We start from the raw sequence: 26,605 nt of genomic DNA, 5'->3' as shown, positions 1-26,605 counted from the left end.
ATAGACTACAACAAATCGGGCGTTGGAACTAGATGATCTTTAAGGTCCCTTCCAACCCAAACCATTCTATGATTCTATGAAATTCATTTTACACAAAATAGAGAACTCATGTCTGAAGTCAAGTTGCTTGGATGTTTGAGATTCAGTTGTGTGTCACTGGATGGGGTCAGGAAGGCCAAAGTGCGGCTGGAGCTGAACTTGGCAAGGGACGCAAAGACTAGTAAGAAGGGCTTCTATAGGTATGCCAGCCATAAAAGGAAGGTCAGAGAAAGTGTACCCCCTCTGATGAACATGACTGGTAACAACGAATGAGGAGAAGGCTAAGGTACTCAACAACTTTTTTGCCTCAGTCTTCACTAGCAACCTCTCTTCCCATACCTCTCGAGCAGATGGACCACAAGACAAGGACTGGGGGAAAAAAGTCCCTCTCACTGTAAGAGAAGATCAGGTTCATGACCACCTGAGGAACCTGAACATACATACATCTACGGGACCTGACAAGATACATCCCAGAGTCCTGAGGGAATTGGCTGATGTAGTTGCCAAGCCACTCTCCATGATATTTGAAAAGTCATGGCAGTCAGGTGAAGTCCCCAGCGACTGGGAAAAGGGAAACATTGCACCTATTTTTTAAAAAAGTAGAAAGGAGGGCTCTGGGAACTATCGACCTGTCAGCCTCACCTCTCTGCCTGGGAAGATCATGGAACAGATCCTCCTAGAAACCATGCTAAGGCACATGGAGGACAGGGAAGTGATTGGGGACAGCCAGCATGGCTTCACCAAGGGCAAGTCCTGCCTGACCAACCTAGTGACCTTCTGTGATGGAGTGACTACATCAGCAGACAAGGGAAGAGCTACGGATGTCATCTATCTGGACTTCTGTAAGACCTTTGACACGGTCTCCCACAACATTCCTCTCTCTAAATTGGAGAGATATGGTTTTGATGGATGAACTGTTTGGTGGATGAGGAATTGGTGGGATGGTTGCATCCAGAGGGTAGTGGTCAACGGCTCAATGTCCAGATGGAGATCGGTGACAAATGGTTCCCTCAGGGGTCTGTATTGGGACCAGTACAGTTTAATATCTTCATCAATGACATAGACAGTGGGATCGAGTGCACCCTCAGCAAGTTTGCAGACAACACCAAGCTGAATGGTGTGGTTGACACACCTGAGGGACAGAATGCCATCCATGGGCAAGCTCGAGAAGTGGACCCATGTGAACCTCATGAAGCTCAACAAGGCCAAGTGCAAGGTCCTGCACATGGGTCGGGGCAACCCCCCAAAATCAATACAGGCTGGGGGATGAAGGGATTGAGAGCAGCCCTGCGGAGAAGGACTTGTGGGTACTGGTGGATGAAAAGCTGGACATGAGCCAACAATGTGCGCTCACAGCCCAGAAAGCCAACCGTATCCTGGGCTGCAACAAAAGAGGAACAGCCAGCAGGTCGAGGGAGGTGATTCTGCCTTTCTACTCTGCTCTGGTGAGACCCCACCTGCAGTACTGTGTCCAGCTCTGGAGTCCTCAGCACAGGAAAGACAAGGACCTGTTGGAGTGGCTCCAGAAGAAGGCCACAAAAATTATCAGAGGGATGGAACACCTCTCCTATGAGGAAGGGCTGAGAGAGTTGGGGATTTTCAGCCTGGAGAAGGCTCCGGGGAGACCTTATTGCAGCCTTTCAACGCTTAAAGCAGACTTAAAGAAGGATGGGGACAAACTTTTTCAGTAGGTCCTGTTGCAATAGGACAAGGGGTAATGGTTTTAACCTAAAAGAAGGTAGATTCAGACTAGATACAAGGAAGAAATTTTTTACAATGAGAGTGGTGAAATACCGGAACAGGTTGCCCAGAGAGGTGGTAGATGCCCTATCCCTGGAAACATTCAAGGTCAGGTTGGACAAGGCTCTGAGAAACCCAAACTAGTTGAAGATGTCCCTGCTCATTGCAGGAGGGGTTGGACTAGATGACCTTTAAAGGTCCCTTCCAACCCCAACTATTCTATGATTCTATGGGTATTAATTAATTACCGCCTAGTTACCAACAGCAGTTGACTTGTTGCAGAATTTACTGTTTTGGTGAGCAATTTACCAAACAAGATCATTTATACGACCTTGAAGAATTTTCATAATCCTGATAAGTTAACACAGTAAACTGCCTTTTTTGGGGGGTAGGGGAAGGTCAAGATGAACAGGAAGAAAAAAAAGAAGTTACAAAGCGCAGTGGCAAGATAACTTAGATTTGAAGGATCAACTTTTACATGGAAGGTATAGCTAGAAGGCTGGATACTGTAAGACATGCTTCATCCCCAAAATTCTGAAAATTAGTTTAAGCCCATTCTTTAGAGTTTCTTGAGAAAAGTTAATTGCTGAAAAGAGGTGAAGGGGGTGTGTGTCTTTTTATATGTCTAGTCATTACCTGGCACTCTTTAGCTGGGATGGCAGCAGGTAACACACATTTTTAATGTAACCCAAGTTCAGTTAAAAATTTATTAGGACTCTCTTTTCTACTAACTATATTGACAAGAAACAGTAAACAGATTTTTGGGAAAGCTTTGATAAAACCCTAGAATGGTGGTGCAATCACAATATAGAAATGCACAAAGGTTATAGTGTTAATTAAATATGTATGTTCAAAACCAGAGCTCCTGTATGTGCAGTATAGAAATTTTTGATTATCCATAGCCTATCATCGCACATCACTGAGCTCTAAACAAACGCACATAAAAGACACGCACTAGCAAATAATGAAAACAGTCTGTTCAGAACTGTAAATCCAACAAATCTCCAGGACCAGAAACAACACTTTTCAAAAACCATCAGAAAGCAGAAAATTATTCAAAGTTATAAAAAATTAATTTACATTGCTAGCAATTCATGAATTAGTCATGAATGATCACTTTGGAAGCAAAAAGATGGAAATAAACATGAAGATATGGTTGTAAAGCCTAGCAGAGTATGTACGGATAGAAACAATTTAACAGAACAACAGTATTTTTTGATTCAGTAGGTATCACATCAACCTGTCTTGAACTAATGAACAGACAGAACAGATGTTGTTTTTGCAACCTGGTATCTCGTCAAGTACGAAAGAAAAACATTCCAAAAACAAGACCTTGGATTAAACCATATAGTAGGTATAAAACCACATAAAAGGCACAAAACACTGGCTTTTAGAGCAGCTTTACATTAAGGTAGCAGGCTACTCACCCGATAAAATGAAGATTCAAATTTGAACAAAACTGTGTCTTACCAAAAGATAAACACAGCAACCTTCAAAACCAAGACCATCATGATGTAATGCAAAAGTGGCAAAGAATCCTAATGCTAGGATCCTAAGGCTAAAATCTTCATTTCCTTCTCTCTCTTGTTTATAACTGCTTGAATGCTAACTAATGCTACATGTGTAGAAAACCATTGATCTGTACGTAAGACAAGCACTACCTCTCTTATCAAACAGCCATTTTGAAAAGTGCACTGAATAGGACAATCATATAGCTGCAGAACTCTCTCACACTGGAAGTTAAAGTACTGGTGAACAGCTTTGAATTTTCACTTCTTTCTGCAATAAATCTTGGATTACAAACAAAGGGTACTTTTAATTTTTTCTACAAAATAAATAGCATCTAAATTGCCAGTAATTAGCTACGTTAGTATATTCAACTGAATATATATCTGAATACTTTCCTGAATCCCTTTCAGAATGCCTACATCAAAGTGCTACCATATACAGCAACACCTTAAAAACAATCCTTCAACATTTTTGCTTTAGATCTTCCTAAACTGTGTTCCAAGTACCACAGACAAAATGCTAGGAATTTAGTTAACTTTTCATGTAGGATCACTTTTTCAGGTGTGAGTTATCATGTTCAAACTAAGGACAGCAAAGACATATCAAATATTTACAATAGCATTTCTATTTTTATGTTATTATGTCTCCAGGAATGAAAAGGGTGCAGTGCGTCCAAGCATTTTACTAGGAAAAAAGCATTCTGCTCTAGATAATGCTCAGGTGAAAGGCATCTATCTATCCTTGCTTTAGTAAGGTAAATATAGAGCATGGTAAACATACATTAAAAACAAAACCTCCACCAAACAAGCACACTTCACACAACCTCAGGAAGATTTAAGAATAAGACATATGTTTCATTTCTTAATATATCACTGAAAGTCTTGTAGCCTGGAACATGTATAAATCAACAAAAACATCCTTACCTAGGGCCTCTGGGGCCTTCAAAACGTGCTGATCTGGGAGGATCTGGAAGCAATCCACCCGACCTCACTGGCTTATCCTGCATGGTAGGTGCATGCGTTGAAGACACTTCCCCACATCCTTGCTCAGACGAAATAGAGACAGTTTGTTTACTAAGATGACCTTGAGACTTTCCGTGGTCTGAAGAGCCAAAGGATGAACTTACTTGAGAATGATAAGGTGAATAGACAGTTGAACTAGCTATTTTTGATGCATAGGTACCAGGGGTGGGAAGCAGAGCTGGCCTTGGTGTCTCAGTAGATTGACTGCTTTGAGAACTGGATCCTGAAGGGACAGAGGAATTAGATAACTGGGAAACAGAAGACAGAGGTGGGGGGACCAGCGGAGGTGTAGTTGAAGGTAAAGCTGGAGGCATAACAGGAATGCCACCTTGACTGGTTTGAGAGTATGGAACAAATGGAGGTGGCAGCGAAACATTTGCAGGATACTGATTCTTCAGATTTTGGAGTGAGCTCACTTTCTCCTGCAGATGGGACTGAGTGACCTTCATCTGTTCATCCCATGCTTTCCACTGTTTCTCATACTCTTGAAGCTGGTCTTTGTGAGGGTAGGTTTGAAGCTGATGCTGCCACTGTTGGTTCATTGATCGCTCCCAATCTTTATGAAGCTGCTGGAACTGTTTTTGCTGTGCTTCATAATGTTGCAGCTGCATGTCCACTGACATTGTCTGCAACGAGAAGACAAGAATAGCTTCAAAATACCATCTTAGTTATTTTCAGAGCCACATATTTCAGTATCACTTGTCACATCACAATTTCTGACTTGGGTAGAAGCTTGAGGAAGAACTACACCGAAACAAAAGCAAACACCAACCGTGATGTCTAAAGTCATTGTGACAATTTATGCATTTTATGACTAGAGGACATTTATGTACAAAACGCGCTTTTTTTTTTTTTTAACAGGACAGCTGAAGAAAGCTATAATCAAAGGGTTCCCAGCTGTATTATTACTGGATGCTAACAATGGCTAAAGCCCAAATCAACCTTTGTGCTTTCAATACATACAGTACGTGGCTATTTCTCAATATTTCTGTTTCTGCTATTAACCTGCTCAGAGTTGCTTCAGCCATCAGCAATTATTTTTCTCTAAGCCTTTGCCAGATCTTATTTGCACAATGAAGCTTCTTTCAAGGAGGTACTATCTTTCATTATGTGTAGATAAAGGTCCTAATATCCATGGCTTGATCTTGTCTAAGATTTTTAGCGTTCATGCTTAAGAGATGTTTTTTAAACAAGCAGATAGCCCAAGCTACAAAGAAATGCTTAATGTACAAACTCCACCAACCCAGAAAAAGCTGACTCAACTCTCTAATACACTAATCAACTTCTATTTAAAAGCTTAAAGGTTGTAACACTGATACAATTATCCAAACTTGTTATTAAGACACTTTATTTCACTCATTATTTGAGTCAAAAATAACGTGATAGGGATTTTTTTAATTACTTCAACTGCATAATTTTGGCATCTATGTTTACTTCATCATTGTATATATTTATTTTTATACTACACAATGTTGTAAAAAAGAGCAGCTACCAAATTACTTCATGCACTCATCTGTTTATGTGACCTTTCTTTTGAACTGTTTCTCCAGCTGTAAAACATTCAAAACTGAGACAATTCAATATTGTGTTCAGCTTTGCTCCTGTATCATCCAGGTATGTCTGAAAAATCTTATGACAAGTGTAAAGTCTTGTATTTCTCATCCTACTGAAGCTTCATCACCACCTGTCAATCCTTTTTTTCATTCTGAAGTGACACTAGGAGAAGGGGATATAGACTTCTACCCAAGCAGAAAGAGTAGCTAGAGAAATGAGCCAACCATGACAAATAATTCAACTACTTGTTTTTCAGCAGACCACAAGTGCTGGGTCACCCAGGAAGTATATCAAACACCATCTCCTTAGTGTTTCACCTGTAAGTGTGGAGGCTGTTGCATGATCTGTTGATACTGCTGTACTATCTGCTGCAGCTGGGCATGCTTCTGCATTATTCTCTGATACTGAAATCCAACCCGCTGATGGGGATGCTGCTGCCATTGAGCTGCTGCCGCTTGCAATTGCTGCAATCTCAAATCTTCCTCAGGGTCATCGGGAGGTTCAATATTGAGCTAGAGAAAAAAAAAGCAAATACTATAAATAAAGGAAAGCTCCTTCTGTCAGAAGAAAAACACACTTGGACACTACCCAGTTTACAGGAACTTTCTCAGTGTTCGTTATTTTATCACTCTGTATTTCAGTGTTCTGGCCACCCACAGCTTCTGGAAGGCTGATTTATTTCATTTATTCTTAATGTGAATAGTCTGATCTAAAGGTTAGGCTGATGGCAATTAGGGTATTCAAACATACAGAACCACCTACAGGAAAGAGATTAATGCAGATCTGTTCTCTGTTGCTCACAGCAAATATAATGAGAAAACAGTGCTTTTTAATGATGAGGTAGAGTGCAATATTTTTGCCACTTGGTAGGAACCTACACACTGTAAGTTAAAGTGGAGCACATGCTGCAGGGTAATTTACTACCCTACAGTAATCTGTTCAAACACCAATCATGACCTCCATTCACTATGTAGTAGCTGTTATTAAGCATGCTGACAAAAATATTCTGTGCAAAGTTCTTGGCTTTCAGACAAACTATAACACACAGAGAGAGAAGGGGAGCCAGAACTGACCAACTGCCAGAGAAGAATTAAGCAGTAGTCTCTTAAAGATAGCATTCCTCATCTACCAAGTACTTGATTTTGCACTTAGGTATCACAAAGTGTTTCTCATAGAAAAAGATGACAATGTTATGGAAGGTGTGAGTGAGTCAAAATTGGGAGTTGCTTGGCGCATGTGTGGGTGACTTACGTAAGTCTATATACAAGGAGTGTATTTTTATTTAATTGGTGCAGCCTTAGCAAATATTCTTTTAAGATTTCTTTACCATATTTAGTTATTGTTACACACTACACACGAGAATTTGATGGCGTTGCTTTCCTGTTTCTTTGTCCCATCTAGCACAACAAATGGAATGGCATCACTTTACAATGCCTACCCGAGTTTCAGTGGATGCAAGAGAAGACTCGTCTTCTTTGGAAGCTGGAGGCAGGGATTCATTAAGCAGAGGAGATTCACACTGCTGAGTTGAAGCACTCATTTTCCCTTCCTCAGATTTTGCTCTCTGCTCAGATGCATCCTTCACTACTGGACCTTTCATTTGCTGCTGGCCCTGAGCATGGGCTTTTGCCCTTTGCTGCAGGCTAAGGAGGTGCTGCTGGTACCAGTATTGCTGCTGTTCCTACAACAAGACAGAAATTTTCTAAGACAGCTCTCACAGAAAAAACTATACAAATTAATTCACTATAATAACTCATAAATTAATAGTCACTAGAATCATACTCTAGAATAAAGTTTTAAAATCCATTTTGAGGGAAAACTCAGTTCACCATCAAAAGTACTGCAATGGATGTCAGAAGATTGAATCAAAATTCAGAAACCACTATGTGAGGCATAGTACCTGCAGGAGAATTTATTTCCTACCTCAAAGAGCTTACAACTAAAGAGAACAATAATGAAAAGCAGAAAGATGACCAATAATAAGCCAAATTTCTACAAACATAAGTAGTGATAAGTACCATACTTATTATTTTTAGTGCTTTTATTCCTAACAGCTACAGGTACTTATCATGAGACTAACTTAGGCAAAATTAAGGAAAAATGGAGGACAAGTATGAGTAAAGGAGCAGTAAAGAGAAACAGGAGGAAATGTACAAAAAAGATGAAGCGGACAGGCAGAGAACACAGACATCAAGTAGAGTGAAAATGACAGCTGAGAAATTGTGGTGGAGACATTTGAAAGGAAAGGAAAGTGGAAAGGAAAAAGAACAATCAGAACCACCATATAGTGAGGATTATTTGTCATCTGAACTCTCATTAATTCTGATTCATTCAACAGCTGAAGAGGTAAATAGATATGATTGCACCCAAGAAATTATCCATTTAAGAAGTTACCAAGCTTTCAGGTTTAAATATTTCAGGCTAGAACTAGAGTACTCTGGGCAGATGACAGTAGCTTCAAAGCACTGTGAGTTGCCACCAACAAAGAACAAAAGACTAAAGATAAGTATCTCAACACTTAAGTAGTGGTGCATCTTAAAGACACCTGAACAGGAACTGACAGTTCTCTATCTCTTCCAATACAAGAAATATCAGGCATCAAATCAGACTAGCAGGACACAGATTTAAAACACATGAGAGGCAGCTCTCCACCTGACACGGTGTTGTGCTACCGAAGTCCCTGCCAGAGACCACTGCGAGGGCTAAAATTTTTTGGATTCAAGACACAGCTCCATAAGCTCACAGAAGAAAAATCTACAGATTTTAAAAATAAAGACACCAGTCGCAGCTAAGGAAGCTCCTAAGGGAAGTATCACCATACACTTGATTTTTAAGTTACTCTCTTAGCATCTGCTTGTAGTCACTGTCAAAGAATGATAAAATACTATACTTTTGGTCTGACCTACTGCAACCATTCTTGTGATCTCATGTCAACTCCACTACCTCTGAGAATCTGTGACTGCTCTACATCTTTCATATCCTCTGTTCTTCCCTTCCATCCAAGCATGCACAGTTAAGAAAAGACACCTATATAAAGCCCACTCAGCAACAGAAGAATCCAAAAGATGCAGGTATTTTAAAATATGTGTGACAACAACAAAGTGGCAGGTGCTGTCTGATGAGATTCCTCATAACTGAACCATCCTGCCTATCTTAAAACAGGTGTAAAAGAATTGCAAGCTACCTCCAAAAGCCTACTGCACACTCAAATCAGGAATGATGTTTTCTATTGGTGGCAATCTAGCAGACACAATTAAACATGGAGCTGTATTTTTAAAAAAGTACTTCTGTAAAACCATAACTCGGAGATGAGGCCAACGAAAGGAGAGGCTACGCTGCTTGCACTTCATGTTGATCCTGCAATAACTCCTGCCAAGAATCTTTTTAACAAGAATATGACTCAGAAGGGCTGTCACGGCTTTGGGTGGAAGATGTGCATCCACGCTCCAGCATGGACTCTCTCAGAAACTTTCAACAACGTGCTGTAATCAGTGCAACCTTCAACACCAGGGAGGAGCACACGTCCCCAGCTATACAAAAGCTGATTCAATTATCCCTCTCAAAAGGCATTATAAGGTGATTTACCATGATGGTGCTGGATGCTATGCTTGGTGAGCACCTGTTCTACTGCCACAAAATTGTTGTCTCCACAGATCTGTTTTGTTTCCTCCTCATTCTGCCAACTGGACAAAAGGCTAAAATTCATAATATGACCAGAGGTTCACACAAAGAGCTATGATAATATCCTGTCACCTGTTTTTTTGTAGCAGATGAAGTCAATGACACATGTATTGCAGGTTCTATCTGAAAAACGTGAGGAATGCAGAAAGAGAGATTTCTACAGCTTAGTCTGAGCAAAAAAAAGAAGTGCTACCGTAGAAAATTCCTGATGGCAAAAAGGTCAGTTATTTGAGTGCTTATCTCCTTAAGATGACTGTCATTCTTCAAGCCCAGTTACAATCCTTAAGTCCAAGGAACACACCAGCATCAACATATGCTTTTTTCCATCTTTGGCTGACCAAGAGACTACGCCTGTTCCATTGTACAGGGAACACTGAAACCAGCACTATCAGCTCCTGACCACAGGACATACCACCAAAAACATTAACGCAGACCTCGTGCCAAAGGACTACTCCAAAATGAATTTAGGTGACCCTAGGCCATAACATCATGCCTATTTGGGGGGACACTCAGTCCTTTTCTGGTAAAGATAGCAAAAAGAATGGTTTAGCACCCTTTATAAAACAAAGAGGGGATTTTAAAGAGTGCAGCAGTCTGCTGAAAGATGACATGGTAAAGCTAAAGTAGCTTTAATAGATGTAGATAAATGCATATTTATGGGTACAGATGCACCCACACACATTTGTTTATAAATAAATAGCAGCATACAGTACCCAAATATCAGACGGAGCATTAATGAAATACCACAAGTATTTTAACAGGACTTGACAAAAGACGCACCAGATTGTAGCGAAACACGAGAATCCAGCAAATTAATCCAACTGTATACCCATGTAAGAAACTACGCCAAACTCTCAATACTGTCAAGGCAAAGAGCAGTATCTTATTTTTAGACAGGAAAGGGAAATAATCAAACACTAACTCATGGCAAATTGCATAATATTTTCTATGTTAAGAGAAAAACACTGATCTATTTGGCCGCAGCCACTGTTACTGTGGGATGAGAACAGAAAGAACTGTTTTCAATTACCAGTTTAAACAAAGGCTTAATAGGGTCTTATAAATGAAAAATAACAGTATTTCTGTATTTGGCTTTTAAGATCATTAGCAAGAAAGTGTAACTATGCTTCGCTTTTCTTATTCCTATTGTGTAAGAACCTGTTGCTCCAAATCCTGTCTCATTTTACAGCCTAAGACAGCCAAAATCGTATCAATCTGTTATAACAAATTTATGACCAGCAAAGTACCATATTCCTTTGAATTAACACAGAATTGTGCATGAGAGTAAACAAACTACTCAAGATAGAAGTTGTTAGTATAAACACTCATAAACCAGACAATGTAAACTTCAGCAGTATTCTGCTTCTTCTATGTGTGCACCACAATAATGCATTACTTGCCGCTCTTCTGGAAAGGAGAGAGTGGTTGAGGAACAATTAAATAACATTAATGAAATTTCAGGCTACATAAAGGGGGAGGAATTATAGTTTACTGTTCGATCTTGAGTTCAATAATTTAAGAAGTCAGCAAGCAGCCTCCATACTGAATTAACATCACCTTCTACACCTGATTTTTCAAGGTTTTGTCATTAAAAAAAATTAATTAATCCCATTGCTATTACTGTAAAAGATAACTAGTACTGTCAAAAACCTTTGTAAAATTAAATTAATGAATTGAAAGCACCACTTTGCTAGGCAGTGATTAGTTACATGGTGCAAACTTAAAAACGATACATTCCCAAACATATTCAGGTATTGGTATGAAATTTTAATGGATACAACTAAACAAGTGTCCCAACAATTAACAAAGTTAAAGTGTCAATGACTTCAATCTGACACAACAGGATTTTTGCAAACTTAGCTTCAAATCAGAATCCCAAGATCAATTTGACAAAAACAGATGTCTTTTAAACCTAAACAAAGTCAATTTAAAGCATGCACTTCAGTTTTGTTCTTGCATCTGGATCTCTACAGGCCAACCCTAAAACCTTTGCAAAAGCCTCAGTGAATCTAACTGACCTGTATACATAGCTGAGGACCTCAACATGCACACCTCTTTGTGCATGCTTAACCTTCAGCAACTGGATTGTCCCTAACTTAATGCATATGAACAGTCAAATCAAGTTCACTGGAACTGCTCACATTGAGGAAGCGAAGCACATGAGCATTTTGCAGGCATTTTGGCCCTAGCATACACATAAAAGGCACACACCACTAACAATAAGAATATTTTTCACGTCAAAAGCATTTCAGAACATTTCCCTCCAACACCCCATACAATTCTATATTGGAAGATCGAGCACACCTAGCACAAAACATATAAGTAAGTCTACATAACGGTCAACTACGTACTACGACAGAAACACTTTTGCAGCTTTAACTATATGTGGTAAGATTAAAATAGTCACAATTCTACACCGATTAGACAGATGACGACCCCATGAGAAAACTAAATGAAGAAATCACTGAAGACAAGAGGCACTCATCCTACAACATGCAATGAGCAAACAGACTGTTGCATCTCACAACAGGCCAGAAGAAGTCAACAGAGGTTCAGTGCAGGCCGCCCACATGCTGTACTTTGGAAAACAATTCTCTAGACACCACCAAACCCCCCAAGAAAATTACGTTCAGCTGGAAGTTACTTTTCCCTAAACAACTCATTTGCTCTTGAAAAATGACAATTTTTTACATCCTGACAACCACTACTGGATAAAGCAGAATTTACGGAGCCTCGCTGAGCCATACCATTCCTGGACTTCCAAGGACTGCATCCAAACCCTTTAAGTACTATGTAAATATGGCATGTTTATTAACTGCCCTTACTCGCAGACCTCTGCAAAGCCCAGGACACACTAGCGGTTAATCGCCACCGCTGCCCTGGCGACTCCCTGCTGACAGCCGGGGCCACAAGGGCGTGCAACGAGGTGGCATCGCCTTACCTGGGGTGTCATGGTGGAGGGGTCCGGCTGCTCGGCGCCGCCGGCCTCCTTGGCGGCACCCTGTGCGGCCTCCGGCTGGGCAGTGGCGGGCAGGGGCAATGATTGCTGGGGTGGGGGGAAATGGGCCTGCGATGGCTTGGCCGGGGGAGGGATGGAGGGGGCCAGGCTAGGCTGAGCCGGCTGGGAAGGGGAGGCCTGGGAGGGGAGCTGGTAGGGCTGAGGGTGTGCCATGTAGCCCTGGGCAGGAGGTGGCAGGTAGGGCTGGGAGGCGGTGGCCGGCGGGGGCTCCAGGTAGGAGGGCGGGGGCTCAGAGAAGGAGGGGGGCGGCTGGGAGGCCTGTGCCCGGGACAGGTAGGGCTGGAGCGGCGGGGACTGAGCCGGGGGCGGCTGGGCGGGGGGCAGGTACGGCTCCGCCTGGGGGGGCGGCAGGTAAGCCTGGGCAGGGGGCAGGTAGGCCTGGGCGGCGGGCTGCGGGGACTGCGGCGGCGACGACAGCTCCATGTCCATGGGCACCGGCGAGGAGGGCACCGGCTCGCCCCAGTCGCCGTGCCCGCCCGGCCCCTCCGGGCCGTCGCGCTCCCGGGCGGCGGCGGGCGGCTTGCGAGTTGGCGGCGGCGGTTCGCGGTGGGCGAATTGCTTCTGGTAGCTGCGGACCGGCGGCGGCACGGGCGGCGGCGGCTGCTGCCAGTCGCTGAAGGAGCCGGGCAGCGGCGGCGGCGGCAGCCCCGGAGGGGGCGGCCCTGGCGGCGGCGGCGGCCCCATCAGCACGGACTGCAGCTGCTTCTGGTGCATTTGCTGGAGCTGCTGCAGCTGCGCCAGGTGCTGCTCCTGCAGGCTCAGGAACCCCGAGGTACCGGTGGGCGGCGGCGGCGGGGCGGCGGCGGTGGGGGGCGCGGGGCCCGGCGGCGGGTAGCTGGGCATCGGCATCGGCGGCACGGCGGGAGGCGGCACGCTGGGGGGTGGGATGGGCAGCGGCGGGGGCGGGATGGAGGTGGGCGGCGGCGGGTAGTGCCCCGCCGCCCCGTACAAGCCCCAGGCCGGGTACATGGCGGGGCCGCGGCGGCGAGAGCGGAGCGCGGCGCTTCCACAGGCCGCGACGGCGGCGGCGCGTGCGCCCTACAGCGCCTGCGCGGGGAGGCGTGCCGCCCCCTCTGGCAGTAGAGTGCCAGCGGGGCGCTAGAGCGTCAAGCGGCGCCCCTTGTCGGGCGTTCGGCGCCGCTAGCGCGCCGCCTAGCGGGAAGCCGCCGTCACTGCGGGGAGGAGGACTGAGCCAGCGGCAGGGCGCATAGAGAGGGGAAGTGGCGAGTCCAGAGCGTCGCTTCCCGCTTCCCGCCCGCCCCCGGCGGCTCGGGCAGGGCAGAGGCGGAGAGCAGCGGGGGGTGGGAGCGGCCCCGGCGCGGGCTCCATCTTGCGCAGGGGGATGCTGAGCAGGCGGGTGCCGCCGGGCCCTGCTGCGGGCCCGCAAGCGCCCCTGTAGGGCTGGCTCGGGCCGCGGCGGCCTCCTGCAGGCCGTGGTGCTGCCGGGGCGGGGGCGCCGGTGGCCTCGGTTACCCGGAGCGGCGGCGGCCGTGTTTCCGCGCCTACTCGCCGCTCCCGCCCGCTGGCGAAGGCTCTGGCCCAGGGCGGCTGTCGCCGCGCTGCTTCAGCCCCACGGTGCTACGGCAAACCCGGTGCCGGTGACCCGAGGTGCGATGGCGGAGCCCATTAACTGTTGTTAGCGACTGAAGGGTGAAACGAGCGCGGCCATACATCCAGCCGAGCCAGGCCTCGGGGAAGGTGGCCCCATGCAAGGGGGCTCTGCAGCCTCGCGGGTGAGGGTGCGGACCCCCTGCGCGGGGCTGGGGGTGATACCAGGCGGTTTAGTAAAAGTAAGCATCAAAACAGCCCTAAAAGGCCTACTCTGTAACCTTTAGACAGAATCAACTTTTCTTTCAGCAATTTTCCTTTCAGCTAAAATAACAGTACGTTCTGAAGCTAACTACGTGTTTTGTAGATAAGGTCTGCTTATGGTACTGATAACACTTCTAGTCATCACTGATTCTTGCTTGCGCTTAGTCTTAGAGAATCCAAGGTCTCTGTTAAATTCCTCACTAATTACAAAGAAGGGCCAGAGATAAGACTGAACAATAACTTTGTAGCGTCTTAAATGACTTGATTCATAGCTCTGGCCCAGGAGTAGAGATAAATCCTGTTAAGAATCAGAACAGTATCTTCTCCTTGGAGCTACCTGCGTCAACAAAAAGGCCTCAATCACACTCGCACAGAAGCAGGGTTATGCAGCGGACAGCATACTATGGGGGGATTATGACCACTGGAAACCACCAGAGCTCGCCCAAGGCCCCTTACCCAATTTAGTATGCATGCACAAAGACAATTACATAATGTATTAGCATATGCATGTTTCTTGGAATAGGTGGGCTCTTCTTGGAATTGTATGAATATTCATTTTTCTATAATGTATATAATGAGCGTGCTTTTGTTCCTAGGTGTGCATGCTAGGAGGAAAGATCCCCCATGCACCCAGCATTGCAATAAACCAATGTCTGCTTTCTAAACTATCATTTGGTTTAGAGAGTTTTCTTGATTACTATTTTCCGGTAACAGGGACAATGCTACGTGATCCATCGCCGACCGGTGACGTGAACCATCTTGTTTTGTTTTCAGTGAACGTGGTGGTCATAAACGTGAGAGGCAAAAATGAGAATGGAGCAGCAGATGTGTGAAATTGCCTCACCCATTACAGAAGCACCTGCACTGAGGAGCAGGGAAGAATTTTTTCTTGCATTTCTTTTTTCCCACACCGCAGTATGAGTGAGTTAGCAAAGATTTACGCAAAGTGCTGAACTCCCATTGTAGAGAAAAGGCAGGAGGGCTTGTGCGTGTGAATGCTAGGAGCTGGGCAGCGAAGGCTAGTGGTTACTGTTTAGGTCAGAGTTGTGGCATCCCACTGCTTGCCCTCCTTCCCAAATACAGAAAACCCAAGCAATTTTTCTCATGTTCAGTCTTTAGTTCATGGCTGGTGAATCAAAAAATCCCTGGCCAGTGGAGAAAGGCAGGTGTTGGAGGAAAAGTCCGAAGACTTTTCAGTCAGGAGAAAAACCAGGAAAACTAGAGAGATAGGTAGAGCAAAAGCTTTGTCCCATCTGCTGAAAAAGCTGGACTTTGTGTTCATTTGATGTGAAATTCCAGGGAATCCACAGACATGATACACCATGAATCTACAAGAAAAGCTTCAAGTAGAGCGTGAACTCAAGTTATGAGATGCAAATCTTTAAGAAAACAATTAATTCAATACACATAGAACTGTCTTTTCTATTCTTTAGTATCCTTTCTTTTCACCTAGAGGTGATTATTGATCCTTTTCTGTCTAGGGTGGTACTCCTCTAAGATTTCTCTTGCAGTGAATATGTCTTCCAGATAGCATTTGTACTTTTAGCCCCCATCTCCTCCACATCGTACGTGTACTTAACATTTATATCCCCGAGCTCTTTGGACCAGCTTACTCACTAAGCTTTCCAAAGTCTGTCCTTTCAAAATAGGGAATTCCTGTTCCAAACATCCTTTGATTCATCCTCCTGATCGATTCACTCAAAGTGAGTGCTCTTGTGATCAGTTTACTCAAGGTTATTTCCTGCAGGCAGGTCTCTCCTAATATTCTTGATGTTTGTTGTGGTTACTCAATATCGTGAAGAAACCTGTTACTTCCCTTATGAAGAAATAATGTACTCACCCATTTTCAGTAGCAATTTTTTTCCAGCCTACATTGAGGAGGCCAAAGTGTAACTTCCAAATAACTTCACAGATGCTTTTGTCAATACCTAGATCTTGTTTGGGCAGCAGTAGAGTTGACTCCTGCCAGCCAAGATACATTGGCTTTACTCAATGTTACCTTGTCCTAAAGCAACCCTGTTAAGTCCACATTATGCCCTCTTATTCTTTTACAGTCTGTAACATTAATGTATGTCATCATGCTGGTTTTAGTGAATTTTTTAAACAGTTCATGCTCTTCCTGCTTCTAAATGCTATTCTACCACATCTCAGTAAACCCTCAACCAGTGTCACATCTTGGATCAGCAGCTTGTTTTCTTTACTTCATCTGGTGATAACGTTGCAGCAATCCTGGGCCTTCTAGTGGCCCCCAGAAGGGAGGAGAAGTAATTTTCTCCCATTCTTCACATAACTTCAGCTTTTCTGCAAAAAGACATAGTTTTCTCTGTCTTCTGAAGCTATGGAAACTGGCTACAGCAAGAGACAGGATGTCAGAAGGGAGGCTGGATTCCCTGGAGCTACTGAGAAACATCGCAGCCATCTGTTTGATATCTAACTTGCATGCAGGTTGAAACCAACTGCCACAGTTGGGGCAGAAAGGAATTTCTCTTCTGGTTTGGACTGGCAAGAGTTCTGCATTCGTAGGAACATCAAAGCATTCTCACTTACCAAACTCCTGTTATACAGATAATGGTCTTTCCTGGTTTGACACACTCTAAGTTGGATCTGAGGTTGGGACGCCATGGCGTGCATGGAGTCAATACTTCCCTGCAAACTGTCTGGTTCACAGGTTCCCTGGGACTGTAGGGGAAGCACTTTGTAACTCAGGTGGTCCTTTCCTGTCCTGTGTTTCTCTTCTGACCAGGCTCTTTGAGTTAATACCCAAGTTTTTCTGTCTTGCCAACTATACTCAATTTATGAACATTTCCTGATGGGTTCGCTCACTGCCAATACTTTCTCCCTGCTGCTCATCCTCCAACCCTCTTAACGCTTCTTTAGGAATTGCCTTATGCCTCTTCCAGGTTTCTCTTGTTACTAAAACAAGCAAGACAGATTACAAGGAACATTAATTTAAGGAGTAAAAGACTTCAGTAAATGGGCACATTTTTGTTAAGTCCCTTCAATAGGCATTCTGCTGGCAGGCAGAAATTCCCCAAATTTGTCATGTTGCTGTGCCTTTGACCTCTTCTCCAGCACCAGAAAGACTTCTATCAAGTATTACCATCAGCGTCCATTTCTTTCTTCTCCAGTCTCCTTCTAATTCAAGTGAAGTCATTTGCACAGGAACAATTCTAGTTTAGTTAACTCTGTACTTGAAGAGTCTTTCAAAACTAGAATTGTTCTGAAAACCAAGTTACACATCTAATCCTGCAACAGTTTCTCAGTCCTCATTTGACTAAACATGGTCTTCAAGTGTTCATGACAATACTTAAAACATTTAGCTTAAAGAAATGTGACTTGGACTGATAGAAGAAAACTAAGGATATTATTTTTGAAATGTACAATTATACATTGAGTGTAAAATCTCAGGGTTGTTGACTACTCTCTACCTGGCTGGAGGTGAAGATAAACTTCAATTGTGACAGCCTGGAAGGGGCTATGTTTCGAAAATGCTGTTATTTCAGGGATGAGTTTAGTAGGTGAGCCTGCAGCAAGCAAAGAGATAGTACAAGGGGTAAGACTGATGTGTTCCCAAAGTTGCCTACAATATCTGTAGAGGCAGGGTGATAACGAGAAAGTTATTAGCACGTCAGGACATTTCCCAAGGACAGGAACTTATTAGCAGAGGAGAGGTACTATCTTCACTGTATGCTGCCCAGCATACAGACGTCTGAGTTCAGCTATTCTTTGCAGCCTGGACCAGTTTAAGGCACCACAGGATAAAAGCTCTATTAAAGTTTGGAAGTTTTCTTAATTATACCAAGAATATAAATTTTCAGTTTCCCCCTTTACTATACTCCAGCATTTCAGCCAGGAAGCACACTGGCCCCTGGTGACCCTCATATTGCCTCTTGCCTTTCAGTCTTAAGACTATTCTCCTCACTGCAGAGCAGAGATCGGAAGAGCAGATTATATTGCTAAAAATTAAAGAGTAATGGAGAAGATGTGAGAATGCAGAGTTACAGCTTTGAAATATTTTTTCCACTGCGCTTCTCCATGTGGCTTAACCATCTCTTTTCCCTCCCTCCTCTGACCACTTCCTTCCCTGCAGCAAATGCTGCAGATCTCTGTAAGACTCTGGATCTGCAGCCATTGTTTCAATTCCCCCCACCTACTCCGCTCCCAGCCCACATTAATACCTTTCACAGTCTGACACCTTCCTGTCAGTCTGATACCTTCCTCCTCTTCCCTGACACCTAACGAAAGGGATAAGGCTTTGAGGTGCATAGGTGCCAAGCAGACAAGAGGGAGAGGTCTGTCCTGACCCAACCCTGCCCTCCCACCATCACTCTGCATATAAGCAAAAGGACCGAGCTGCCCACTAACCCAGTACAGACATGGGAATCTGAGCGGGACACTTAACCCAACTTCATTCATTGTACAGTTGAATAAAAGCCCATCAATTCTGAATTACAGTCTTCCAGACCACTGGTCCAGAGAAGGCACGCCAACTGCTGCAGATTTGACAGCTTTTGTCCACAACGCAGATTCCGATTTGCTCGTGGGACAGGTGTGAGGGAGTTTCCAAGAGGAATACTTGTCCTGCTGCAGGTGCAGCAATAAGAAACTTCTAAAATTTCTGTGATTTCATTCTCAGCCAGAGTTGCATCACCAATATTTAATTCAGAATGAAGAGGGAGTTAGGCATGTTCTGGGCACTGCCATCCTCTCTTTCCCATGTGCCTCTCCCAGCTATGGGTCATCAGGCCAAGTCAGAACGAGGATGAATAAAACCAGACTCTTCCAAGTAGCTTTTTTTTAGAAGATCAAGGCTGTGAAGTCAGTCCAATGTCACCCACAGTCCTATAAGCAGAGTCCCAGCAAAACAGAAAGCAGTAGGGTCAGAACCAGAAGGACCCTTATCCTAGCATCGATGTCTTGGCTGGACAGATTAGAATCGAGGAGCTCCATAATCATCTGGCATCCTCTCAATATTGTATCTGAGAAAGAAAGAGGGAAAACCTATGAAGACAACCTACTCCACATTGCTCCCCTCCCCATGCAGCAACAGGCTTACAGGCAGACTGAACAGGCAGAAGCTTTGTTGCATTTCTATCTGCAGCTCAGATCCCCAGGAAGAAAAACAGTACTTCCCAAAGTGAAAAGACTTCATAAGGTTGTCGTTATCCTTCACCTCAAACTCTTAGAGCTCAGGCATCTCAAAAACCCACCATCTCCAGAGAAGAAAAAAACAGTGGTTTTGTAAGATCTGACTCAGGATTTAAGAGCAGACCACCACAGAGACTAAAACTTTGGCCGTTCAACTTATGATTCCTGGCCACAGTGAATTAGGGGCAAAGATGTTTTGAGAGAAGAGTCTTCTGAGCCACATTCTAATTACAGATCAGTTAAGACTTCACATATTTATAGCAAACAACCTCCTCATTTCTGACGCACTGCTCTGTCTGCATATTACTAGATTCATTGTCTCCACTGTTAGCACAACTGCCTCCCTTCCAGTATCTCTCCCATCTCATCTGAAGACTTTGGCCCTTTTCTCTCACACCCTGACTGCTCTCCCTACCATGCTACCAAACATATCTACCACACCGTGAAAACAATTTGGCATAGGTTCTTCTGGGCTGTATGTTCTGTAGTAGAAATATTAAAACACTGGGTGTGACAAACGAAGGCGAGTAAAGTCTTCTTAGTTTAGGTTTTACAAGTGCTTTGGAAGGAACAGGAAAGTAACTTAAGCAAATGTTTTTACAGTAGATCACTGGTCCTATTGCATATATAAAAAAAATAAAGTTAGCTGGTACTTGCAGATAACAGAAAAATCTGTTGCTTTGAAATTGCTATACTAGCATCCTTGGTTTGTTTTTTAGCTAAGAAGCAAATTCAGTCTCTTAGCCGAGGGCAGCCAAAGCTACCGAATAGAATATGGAACAAGACCTTTTCCTCAAGAACCTGTAGAATGCGTTTGCCTGGTAGTCCTGCTGCTGCTGCTAAGCAAAACTGATCTATGGAAACACTGGCCTCAAGGAAACTAGTTTTCCAGGTAAAGGCAAGTGAACATGTTGACTGCAATAGAAGCGGGTCTGCGACCAGTCTCTTCCCAGCAGCAGCTGTACTGCTACTGTTGTGCAAACACTGGGCCCTTTACTGCAACCTGCCCTATAGACAATGCAGGAGAGAAATACACAGCCATATAGTCCCTGTCAGAGAAGGACTGTACCAGGCAGTGTCCCTCCCTGTTGGAGGTCCCTTACCTGTGCCTGGAAATATACATTATAGGCACTCCTGGGATTTTTCGTATTCTCCGCTTAAGCTCCTTATCTACTGTGGCCACGATGTAACATTTGTGCTGCAAAGAAAGAGGCAAGTCAGATTCAACTCCAGAGAACCTGCAGAAAGGAAACAAAGCCCAGCAAAAGCTTCTATTCAGTGAGCTCATTTAACACAAGAGAGCTACAAGTCCTTAGTGAGGCATCACTAGGACTTGTACAGAACTCCACAGTGGACTAGTAAAATCTTCCTGCTCATCAAAATACACTCCAAGAAACAACCAAAGGCTGTCCAGCCTTCCCAGCTGACAGCTTTCCCATCCTAGATGCTGTCCCATACAACAAGAATGCTCAGGGAAGACTACACCTTACTTCAAAGAAAGTTGTGCTAGCGACTGAGACTGCCCCTTAATGGGATTTTAGTTACTTTGCAGGAAATTTAAGTCATTAGTAACTAGGAGGGTTCAGGAATTTTTAGTGTGTTAGCCCAGTAAGGAACTTTCAGAAACAGAAATACCTGAGTGACCCTCTGTACCAAGCAGTCATCTGCGTAGGTTCCTTTGTGCGTACACGGCAAGCGTTCAAACCGAGGGTCCTTGGCAATTCTGTGGGGACAAATAAAGTGGCATCACAGCAATCAGACTGGAGTGTAGTGACACAGTATGGAGGAACAGGAACGCCCCCTTCTGTGACATGCAGCGCACTATTCTCAAAACAAGGGCTGAAGGGATGGAGCGAATGGTACACAACAGTCAATTGAAATGAGGAGAAAAAAACCAATGCAATTTGTCTGCCTCATTATTATAGGTTAAGTATTTCTTAGCACTTGTTAAGTTGGCTTCAAGATCCCTACAACGTTAGGCTGTTGCCTACCAAAGTCCTTTGAAACAAGTTCTCTGTGGGAAGAACAAGAACTTCTGGTATCTAATCGTTCGTACCGTGCATATAGGAACACTTCACCTCCTCTCTGAAGGGAAACATCAAAGCTGTTCAGGGGATGCACACAGATACTTTACAACACAACAGGCCAAAATAAAAAGTAAAGAACAATACATCCGACTGGTACACCTGGAGAGCACAAACTACATTGGACTAGTTTTGTACAGATCACACAGTAACCTGGCTCTAGATTACCAGTACGTGCTTGCTACTCCTACAGGAATAACATGAGGCATGAGTGAAAGGCTCCATAAGACCTGGGTCACTTCTTTATTTACTTTTAGAAATTTCTATACTTAAAAAAAATCTGTATATATTTTGAGAAACAGGAGGGTTATTTTGAAAGTCTTAGGGGGGGAAAAAAAAAAGATTTACATGTCAATATTGTGCACTCATACCTAGCATTTAGTTTTTAAAAAAATCTAAAACTTGAGCCATCATACTGATCTCCTACAGCCAAAGAAACAAAACCAAGTTTGGGACTCTGCAACAACCTAACCACCCTCTAGTGCAAAAGCACCATCATGGAAAGTGCTTTTCATTTATTTATATTAAAACATTAAGTTCTAGAAACAGAGAACACCCTGCACCTACCTTAAGGCCACACGGTACTTCTGTCCTAACTTCTCAATTTCACCCATTACACAATCTGTGATACACGGAATACCTACATGCAAAAAAAAGCCCGTATTAAAAGCAAGCAGTATTTCTTTACAGACCCCTACAGCATTGCCCACGTGCCCAGGAACAGTTAACTATCATAGAACTCTAAAACACATTACTTACAGTTTTAAACTTATGAGAACTGATAAGGTTGCAAAGTGATGACATGTAGAGCCACTGAGTTTGACCATGCCATGGTAATTTTAGATTTTTAAGTTATTAATGCTTTACCTTTGTTGACATTAGCATTTAAGATCGTTGCTTGACTGAAACCAGAGGCGGTTCCAGGGTTACCATAGCCTTGAACAATGAGCTCGGTCTTATAACACATACTCTTTTTTCGCGATTTCTGTTATCCTCAGCTAGTGGTACGAGGCTGATAAAGCACATAACGAGCACACCGTGGCACTACATGGTCCAGAAGAAGCAGACACTCACACTTGGCATAGAGACAGTCCATCATTGACTGCACTAGGTCCAGCTTGGCCTTGATGGAGAAATTGATGAAGTTAGTGTCAACCAGGATGTGATAAGGGGGGCCCAACTGGGTATTATACTGGAAAAACAAACAAGAGGGATGCTGGGGGCTGCCGGGAAGACAGAGAATTCAAATCAGTTAATTGCAATTAACAACATTTCCAAGCCTACAACTTGCACATAATGAAAGAAGGGTAATGAGCAGAACCAACACGGGGCAGGTGGGATGGTGAGCTGTCAGGCCTCCCGCCGCCTCCCAAGCTCAAGCCCTTGGTTGGTTTGGGGTACCATTTCCTACTCTGACCGTTTTGCTCAGGAACGCCCTTAGCTGCAGCCTGCAGCGAGGCCGGTCCGCCCTCCCTCCCCACAGCCTTGGCAGCACCTACACCTCCCGCTCCTTGATGGCACTCGGGTCCTCTTTCTTCTTCACGGGGGCTTTCGCCCGGTCCTTCTCGTTACTGCAAGGAAACACAGGCATTCCTGGGGGGGACGACAGGGACGAGGATCCCTGGTCCGGGATCCTCACCCCGCAGCGGGACACGGGGACGGCCAGCCCCGCGCGCCAGCTCCGGGGCCCCGCCTGGGACCAGGCCCAGCCCAGCCGCAGCCACACTCACATGCGCTGGTCCCGGAGGCTGATCATGCGCTTCATGACCGCGTACTTCCGCGCCTTCTTCTGCTTCCCCTGCAAGGACAAGGACAAGGACACGGACAAGGACCTGCAATGAGCTCGCGGGGGGCAGGGAGAAAGAGAGACCCCGGCCCGGCCCGGCCCGGCCCGCTCCCCCAAGCCCGCTCCTGACCCACCATGCCGCCGCTGCCGCTGCTTCCGGTACCGCCCCGCCGGGAAGATCCGGGAGTGGCGTCACTTCCGGCCGCCAGCGCGGGGCCGCGGGAGCCCGCGCAGGTCGCGCGCAGGAGCGGGCCCGACGTCGCGGCCGTCGCCGGAGCCCTCGGTAAGGGCGCTCCCCGCCCCCTCCCGCGCACCCGGAGAAAGGCGAGGGCGGGCTCTGGCGAGCGGAGCGGGGCTCCCGGGACAGGGAGCTGCAGCCCGGCCACCCCGCAGTGCTCGGGCATCCCCCCGGGGTGGTGCCCGGCCCGGCCGCGAGGGGCAGCGGGAGGGGCGCGGGGGGCCCGTGCTGAGAGCTGCCCCGCCGCTGCCCCGGTAGGCCCGGGGCGCCTGTGATGGGGGCTGCCCTGGCAGGCCCGGTGCTACCGCGGCGGGGGTCCCCGCTCTGCCGGCGGCGGGTGGTCCCCCCTCGACGGGCTGGGGCGGGCGCGGCCGGGGCTCCCAGTGCGCGGCAAGGGCTGGCTCTGCCGGCTCCGCGGCGGCCTCCAGCTTTCTGTTTGGGTTTGGCTCTGCCGTTTGCAGGGTGCTGCCGGTGTATCGGTCGCCCGTCGGGTCGAGTGCGGGGGCTGGCGGCTGTGGAGGGGCCGTGGGGTTTGTCGGCGCCGCCGAGGCGCAGCCGGTGCGGGCTGGGGGAACCACAGCGCAGCCATCGCCCTCCTCCCCCCGTTCTTTTCTGTTGTGCGGAGCTGGGAGGATACAGAGGTCTTCAGCCCACTTAAGCTTGCTGGGCTGCCGTGTTTCGGAGAATTGACGTGATGCTGGCCTTGCTGCCCTCTGGCTCAGAAGCTTCTTCATGAAAAGCAGAAGGTTGCCCAAATCTGTAGATTTTATCACCAGTCGTGACCTGAAATCCTAGCAAATGAGCATAATTTCAGCTGTGCTTTCTTCAGGCTTAATGGTATAATCTGACCCAAAATATCTCTTCTGCACATGTAAGGAAACATTCTCAAGTTCTTGGACTAGTCCCGGGCACTTGGTTTCTAGTGCCCTGTGCAGGAAGGGTGAGAGGGAGGCCTACTTGTTGTTATCTTTCTTGTGCAAGCTGCTGGGATTAGTGAGAACTTGTAGCTGTTGGTATCTTCCAAATGCAACCGGTTTTATCTGGTGTGCTGGTCAGAAAAAGCAGCTATGCAGCCAGTGAGGTGCACTGCAGGAGTTTTTTCCTGAAGCGCTGGCCTCAGTAGAGCTGTGACTGAGGCTTTGACAACGAGGAAGAAAATTAGACTGAAAGGAGAACGAGGTTTGTTAGGGAAACCACGTCTGAGCTTTCCGCTTGGGTGATCATACCAGGCTTAATTGTTGGTTGAGGAAACACAGTTGGTGGAGCTTAAGTGACCTGAATGGTTTGGGTGAAGGAAATAATTGAGAAAGAAGGGGGTGATCTGCTTTCCCCACAGGTGTGTAGGGTGGCAAGTGGCTGAATGTTGTTCTAGCTTGGGAAGCAGATCTGGTGTCAAGGTGAGACTGGTCTTCAGGTTGCCATCTGGCTGGCTTGCTGTGTTTGAGGAGGGCAAGAGGAGCTGACAGCCCTGGTGGTGGCTCAGTTGCAATGAAAAGTCCTTAGACTTAAGCAGTTGGCAAAAGTCTCAAGTATTTTTTTTCCCCTGTTGCTACTGTTTTATTTGGCTTCTGGGTAAATGCATATGACAGACTCCAGCCCTGATGAGAGAATGACTGTTTCGTACAGACACTGGCCATTGGTGTGGCTTTTGTCCTTGACAGCTGATACTGGAGCCTACTCAGTGCCTTTTGCGCTGACTCTTCAGTCTTCTGTGGGTGTGTTTTAAAGTTAGGTTCCCATGGGCATTCCTGTTTGGTTTTTTGTGCATGCTTTACTTAGCGTGAGAAAATACTGTGCCTTTTCACTCAAAAGAGAATTGTCATCTTGTGTGTGGCATGAGACACGCGTGCCATTGGTGGTGGGCATTTGTGCATGTGGATCGAGAGGACATTCTGCACAGAGATGAAAGGTTCTCTCATCTTAGTTGGATGAGGCAGTATCAAGCTGCAGATAAACCCATCTTTCTTCTTAATTTTGGAACTTGTCAAGGGAGAGAAGAAAAGAAGTTAAATTTATCAGTGCACCAAAAAAAACCAAGAGGCACAACAGATTTCCTAGGACCTCGGTAAGTCAGTTCTGTATAGCATGCCCCCAGCTGGCTTTGTGGCTGTAACCACATGAATGTGCCGTTACTGTGTTATAGTTCCTTTTGTATGTGCAGCTACACTTGTGCTTCCTTCTGGAGCTTTGCAGTGTGCTCCTCTGGCTTCACAGCAGCAGTAATACAAACAAAATGTATTCCCATTACTGGCCTTCCTTTCCTTGCTGACTTGAGAGAAGCAATGGCACAAATACAGTTTATTTTATGAGTCCATGCTGTCTGTCCTGATTATGCCAGTACTTCTCCTTGAGTCAAACCAAGGTGAAGCTTTTCAGATTCCCATTTTCCCTGCAGATGGCAGGAGACCATTCCTTGCTCTGTCCTTGGATCAAGATCACTGAGACCTGTCGGACAATTCAGCATTTTTTTTCCAGCCTGGCTACAATGGCATCTTATATTGCTGATTTTCAGAATTTGTTTCCCAGATTGTTGGCTGGCAGTTCTTAGCACAGATACTATTTTAATTTAGATCTGCATTCTGATAAGTGAGTAGCAACATACCTTGGATACCAGCTACTCACAACTAGGTTCTTTACCCTGGTGTGTCACAGCTGCAAGAGCATACTTAAAGCTGCTGGCAGTGTGTGTGCTAGAAGGAAGTTGATTGTATGACAGCCACTTCATCTCTGGTGGCTACCTGGCTTGATGGCTTGTTTATCACTTGATGTAGAGATAATAAAATGAGAAGTTGCTGTGCTGATGGAGGGAGATAACTAATTCCCTGTGTCCAGCAAGCTCTGAAATTCTGCAACCCAGATCAAGAGACTCAGGCTTCAATTGACTTAAAACCCCTTGTAGTTGAAATGATGGGTCTTTCTCTTTTTATGCTTTCAAGAGAGAGGTTGTGTGTCTTGTGGTATGCTTTACAGAAG

At 45.5% G+C, this 26,605-nt stretch overlaps 3 protein-coding genes across 14 annotated transcripts in view; 1 reads left to right on the top strand and 2 right to left on the bottom strand.

Annotated features, from left to right (window-relative positions):
* Positions 1–13,574, bottom strand: part of YLPM1 (YLP motif containing 1) — a 37,981-nt gene extending 24,407 nt beyond the window's left edge. For all 6 annotated transcript variants that reach the window (XM_068398817.1, XM_068398818.1, XM_068398821.1 and 3 more), the window contains exons 1-4: positions 12,487–13,574; positions 7,303–7,545; positions 6,182–6,376; positions 4,212–4,936 (exon numbers count right to left, since the gene is read on the bottom strand). In XM_068398817.1, the coding sequence (XP_068254918.1) occupies positions 4,212–4,936; positions 6,182–6,376; positions 7,303–7,545; positions 12,487–13,533 (2,210 nt within the window). In that variant the 5' untranslated portion in view covers positions 13,534–13,574. The remainder of the gene's footprint in view (positions 1–4,211; positions 4,937–6,181; positions 6,377–7,302; positions 7,546–12,486) is intronic.
* Positions 13,575–18,759: 5,185 nt separating this feature from the next.
* On the bottom strand, positions 18,760–23,556 carry FCF1 (FCF1 rRNA-processing protein). 2 transcript variants are annotated; one of them, XM_068398988.1, is made up of 8 exons: positions 23,529–23,556; positions 23,339–23,406; positions 23,108–23,179; positions 22,683–22,831; positions 22,176–22,248; positions 21,160–21,247; positions 20,628–20,722; positions 18,760–19,355 (listed from the first exon to the last, which is right to left on the bottom strand). In XM_068398988.1, exons 1-8 carry the CDS (start codon positions 23,529–23,531, stop codon positions 19,307–19,309), a joined length of 597 nt encoding a protein of 198 aa, XP_068255089.1. In that variant the 5' UTR covers positions 23,532–23,556; the 3' UTR covers positions 18,760–19,306. The 2 variants fall into 2 exon arrangements, with proteins under 2 accessions (XP_068255089.1, XP_068255090.1); XM_068398989.1 differs by having other exon boundaries at positions 23,525–23,545.
* Positions 23,557–23,589: 33 nt separating this feature from the next.
* AREL1 (apoptosis resistant E3 ubiquitin protein ligase 1) overlaps positions 23,590–26,605 on the top strand; it is a 41,642-nt gene continuing 38,626 nt past the window's right edge. For all 6 annotated transcript variants that reach the window (XR_011047988.1, XR_011047987.1, XR_011047986.1 and 3 more), the window contains exons 1-2: positions 23,590–23,677; positions 25,622–25,697. The gene's annotated coding sequence lies outside the window, so the exon portion shown is untranslated. The remainder of the gene's footprint in view (positions 23,678–25,621; positions 25,698–26,605) is intronic.

The sequence above is a fragment of the Nyctibius grandis genome, chromosome 4 (genome assembly GCF_013368605.1).
Source record: "Nyctibius grandis isolate bNycGra1 chromosome 4, bNycGra1.pri, whole genome shotgun sequence".
Taxonomy (NCBI): domain Eukaryota; kingdom Metazoa; phylum Chordata; class Aves; order Nyctibiiformes; family Nyctibiidae; genus Nyctibius; species Nyctibius grandis.
The sequence above is the reverse complement of the archived record's forward strand: the minus strand, read 5'-3'. Positions and strand labels throughout refer to the sequence as shown.

Bases quoted from the DNA above. Each gene is read 5' to 3' on its own strand.
- FCF1 (XM_068398988.1), bottom strand. The intron at 23,180-23,338 runs GTGAGTGTGGCT...GTTTCCTTGCAG, and splicing joins AGCCTCCGGGACCAGCGCAT to TAACGAGAAGGACCGGGCGA. The intron at 19,356-20,627 runs GTAAGGGACCTC...TTTCTTTCTCAG, and splicing joins ATGTATATTTCCAGGCACAG to ATACAATATTGAGAGGATGC.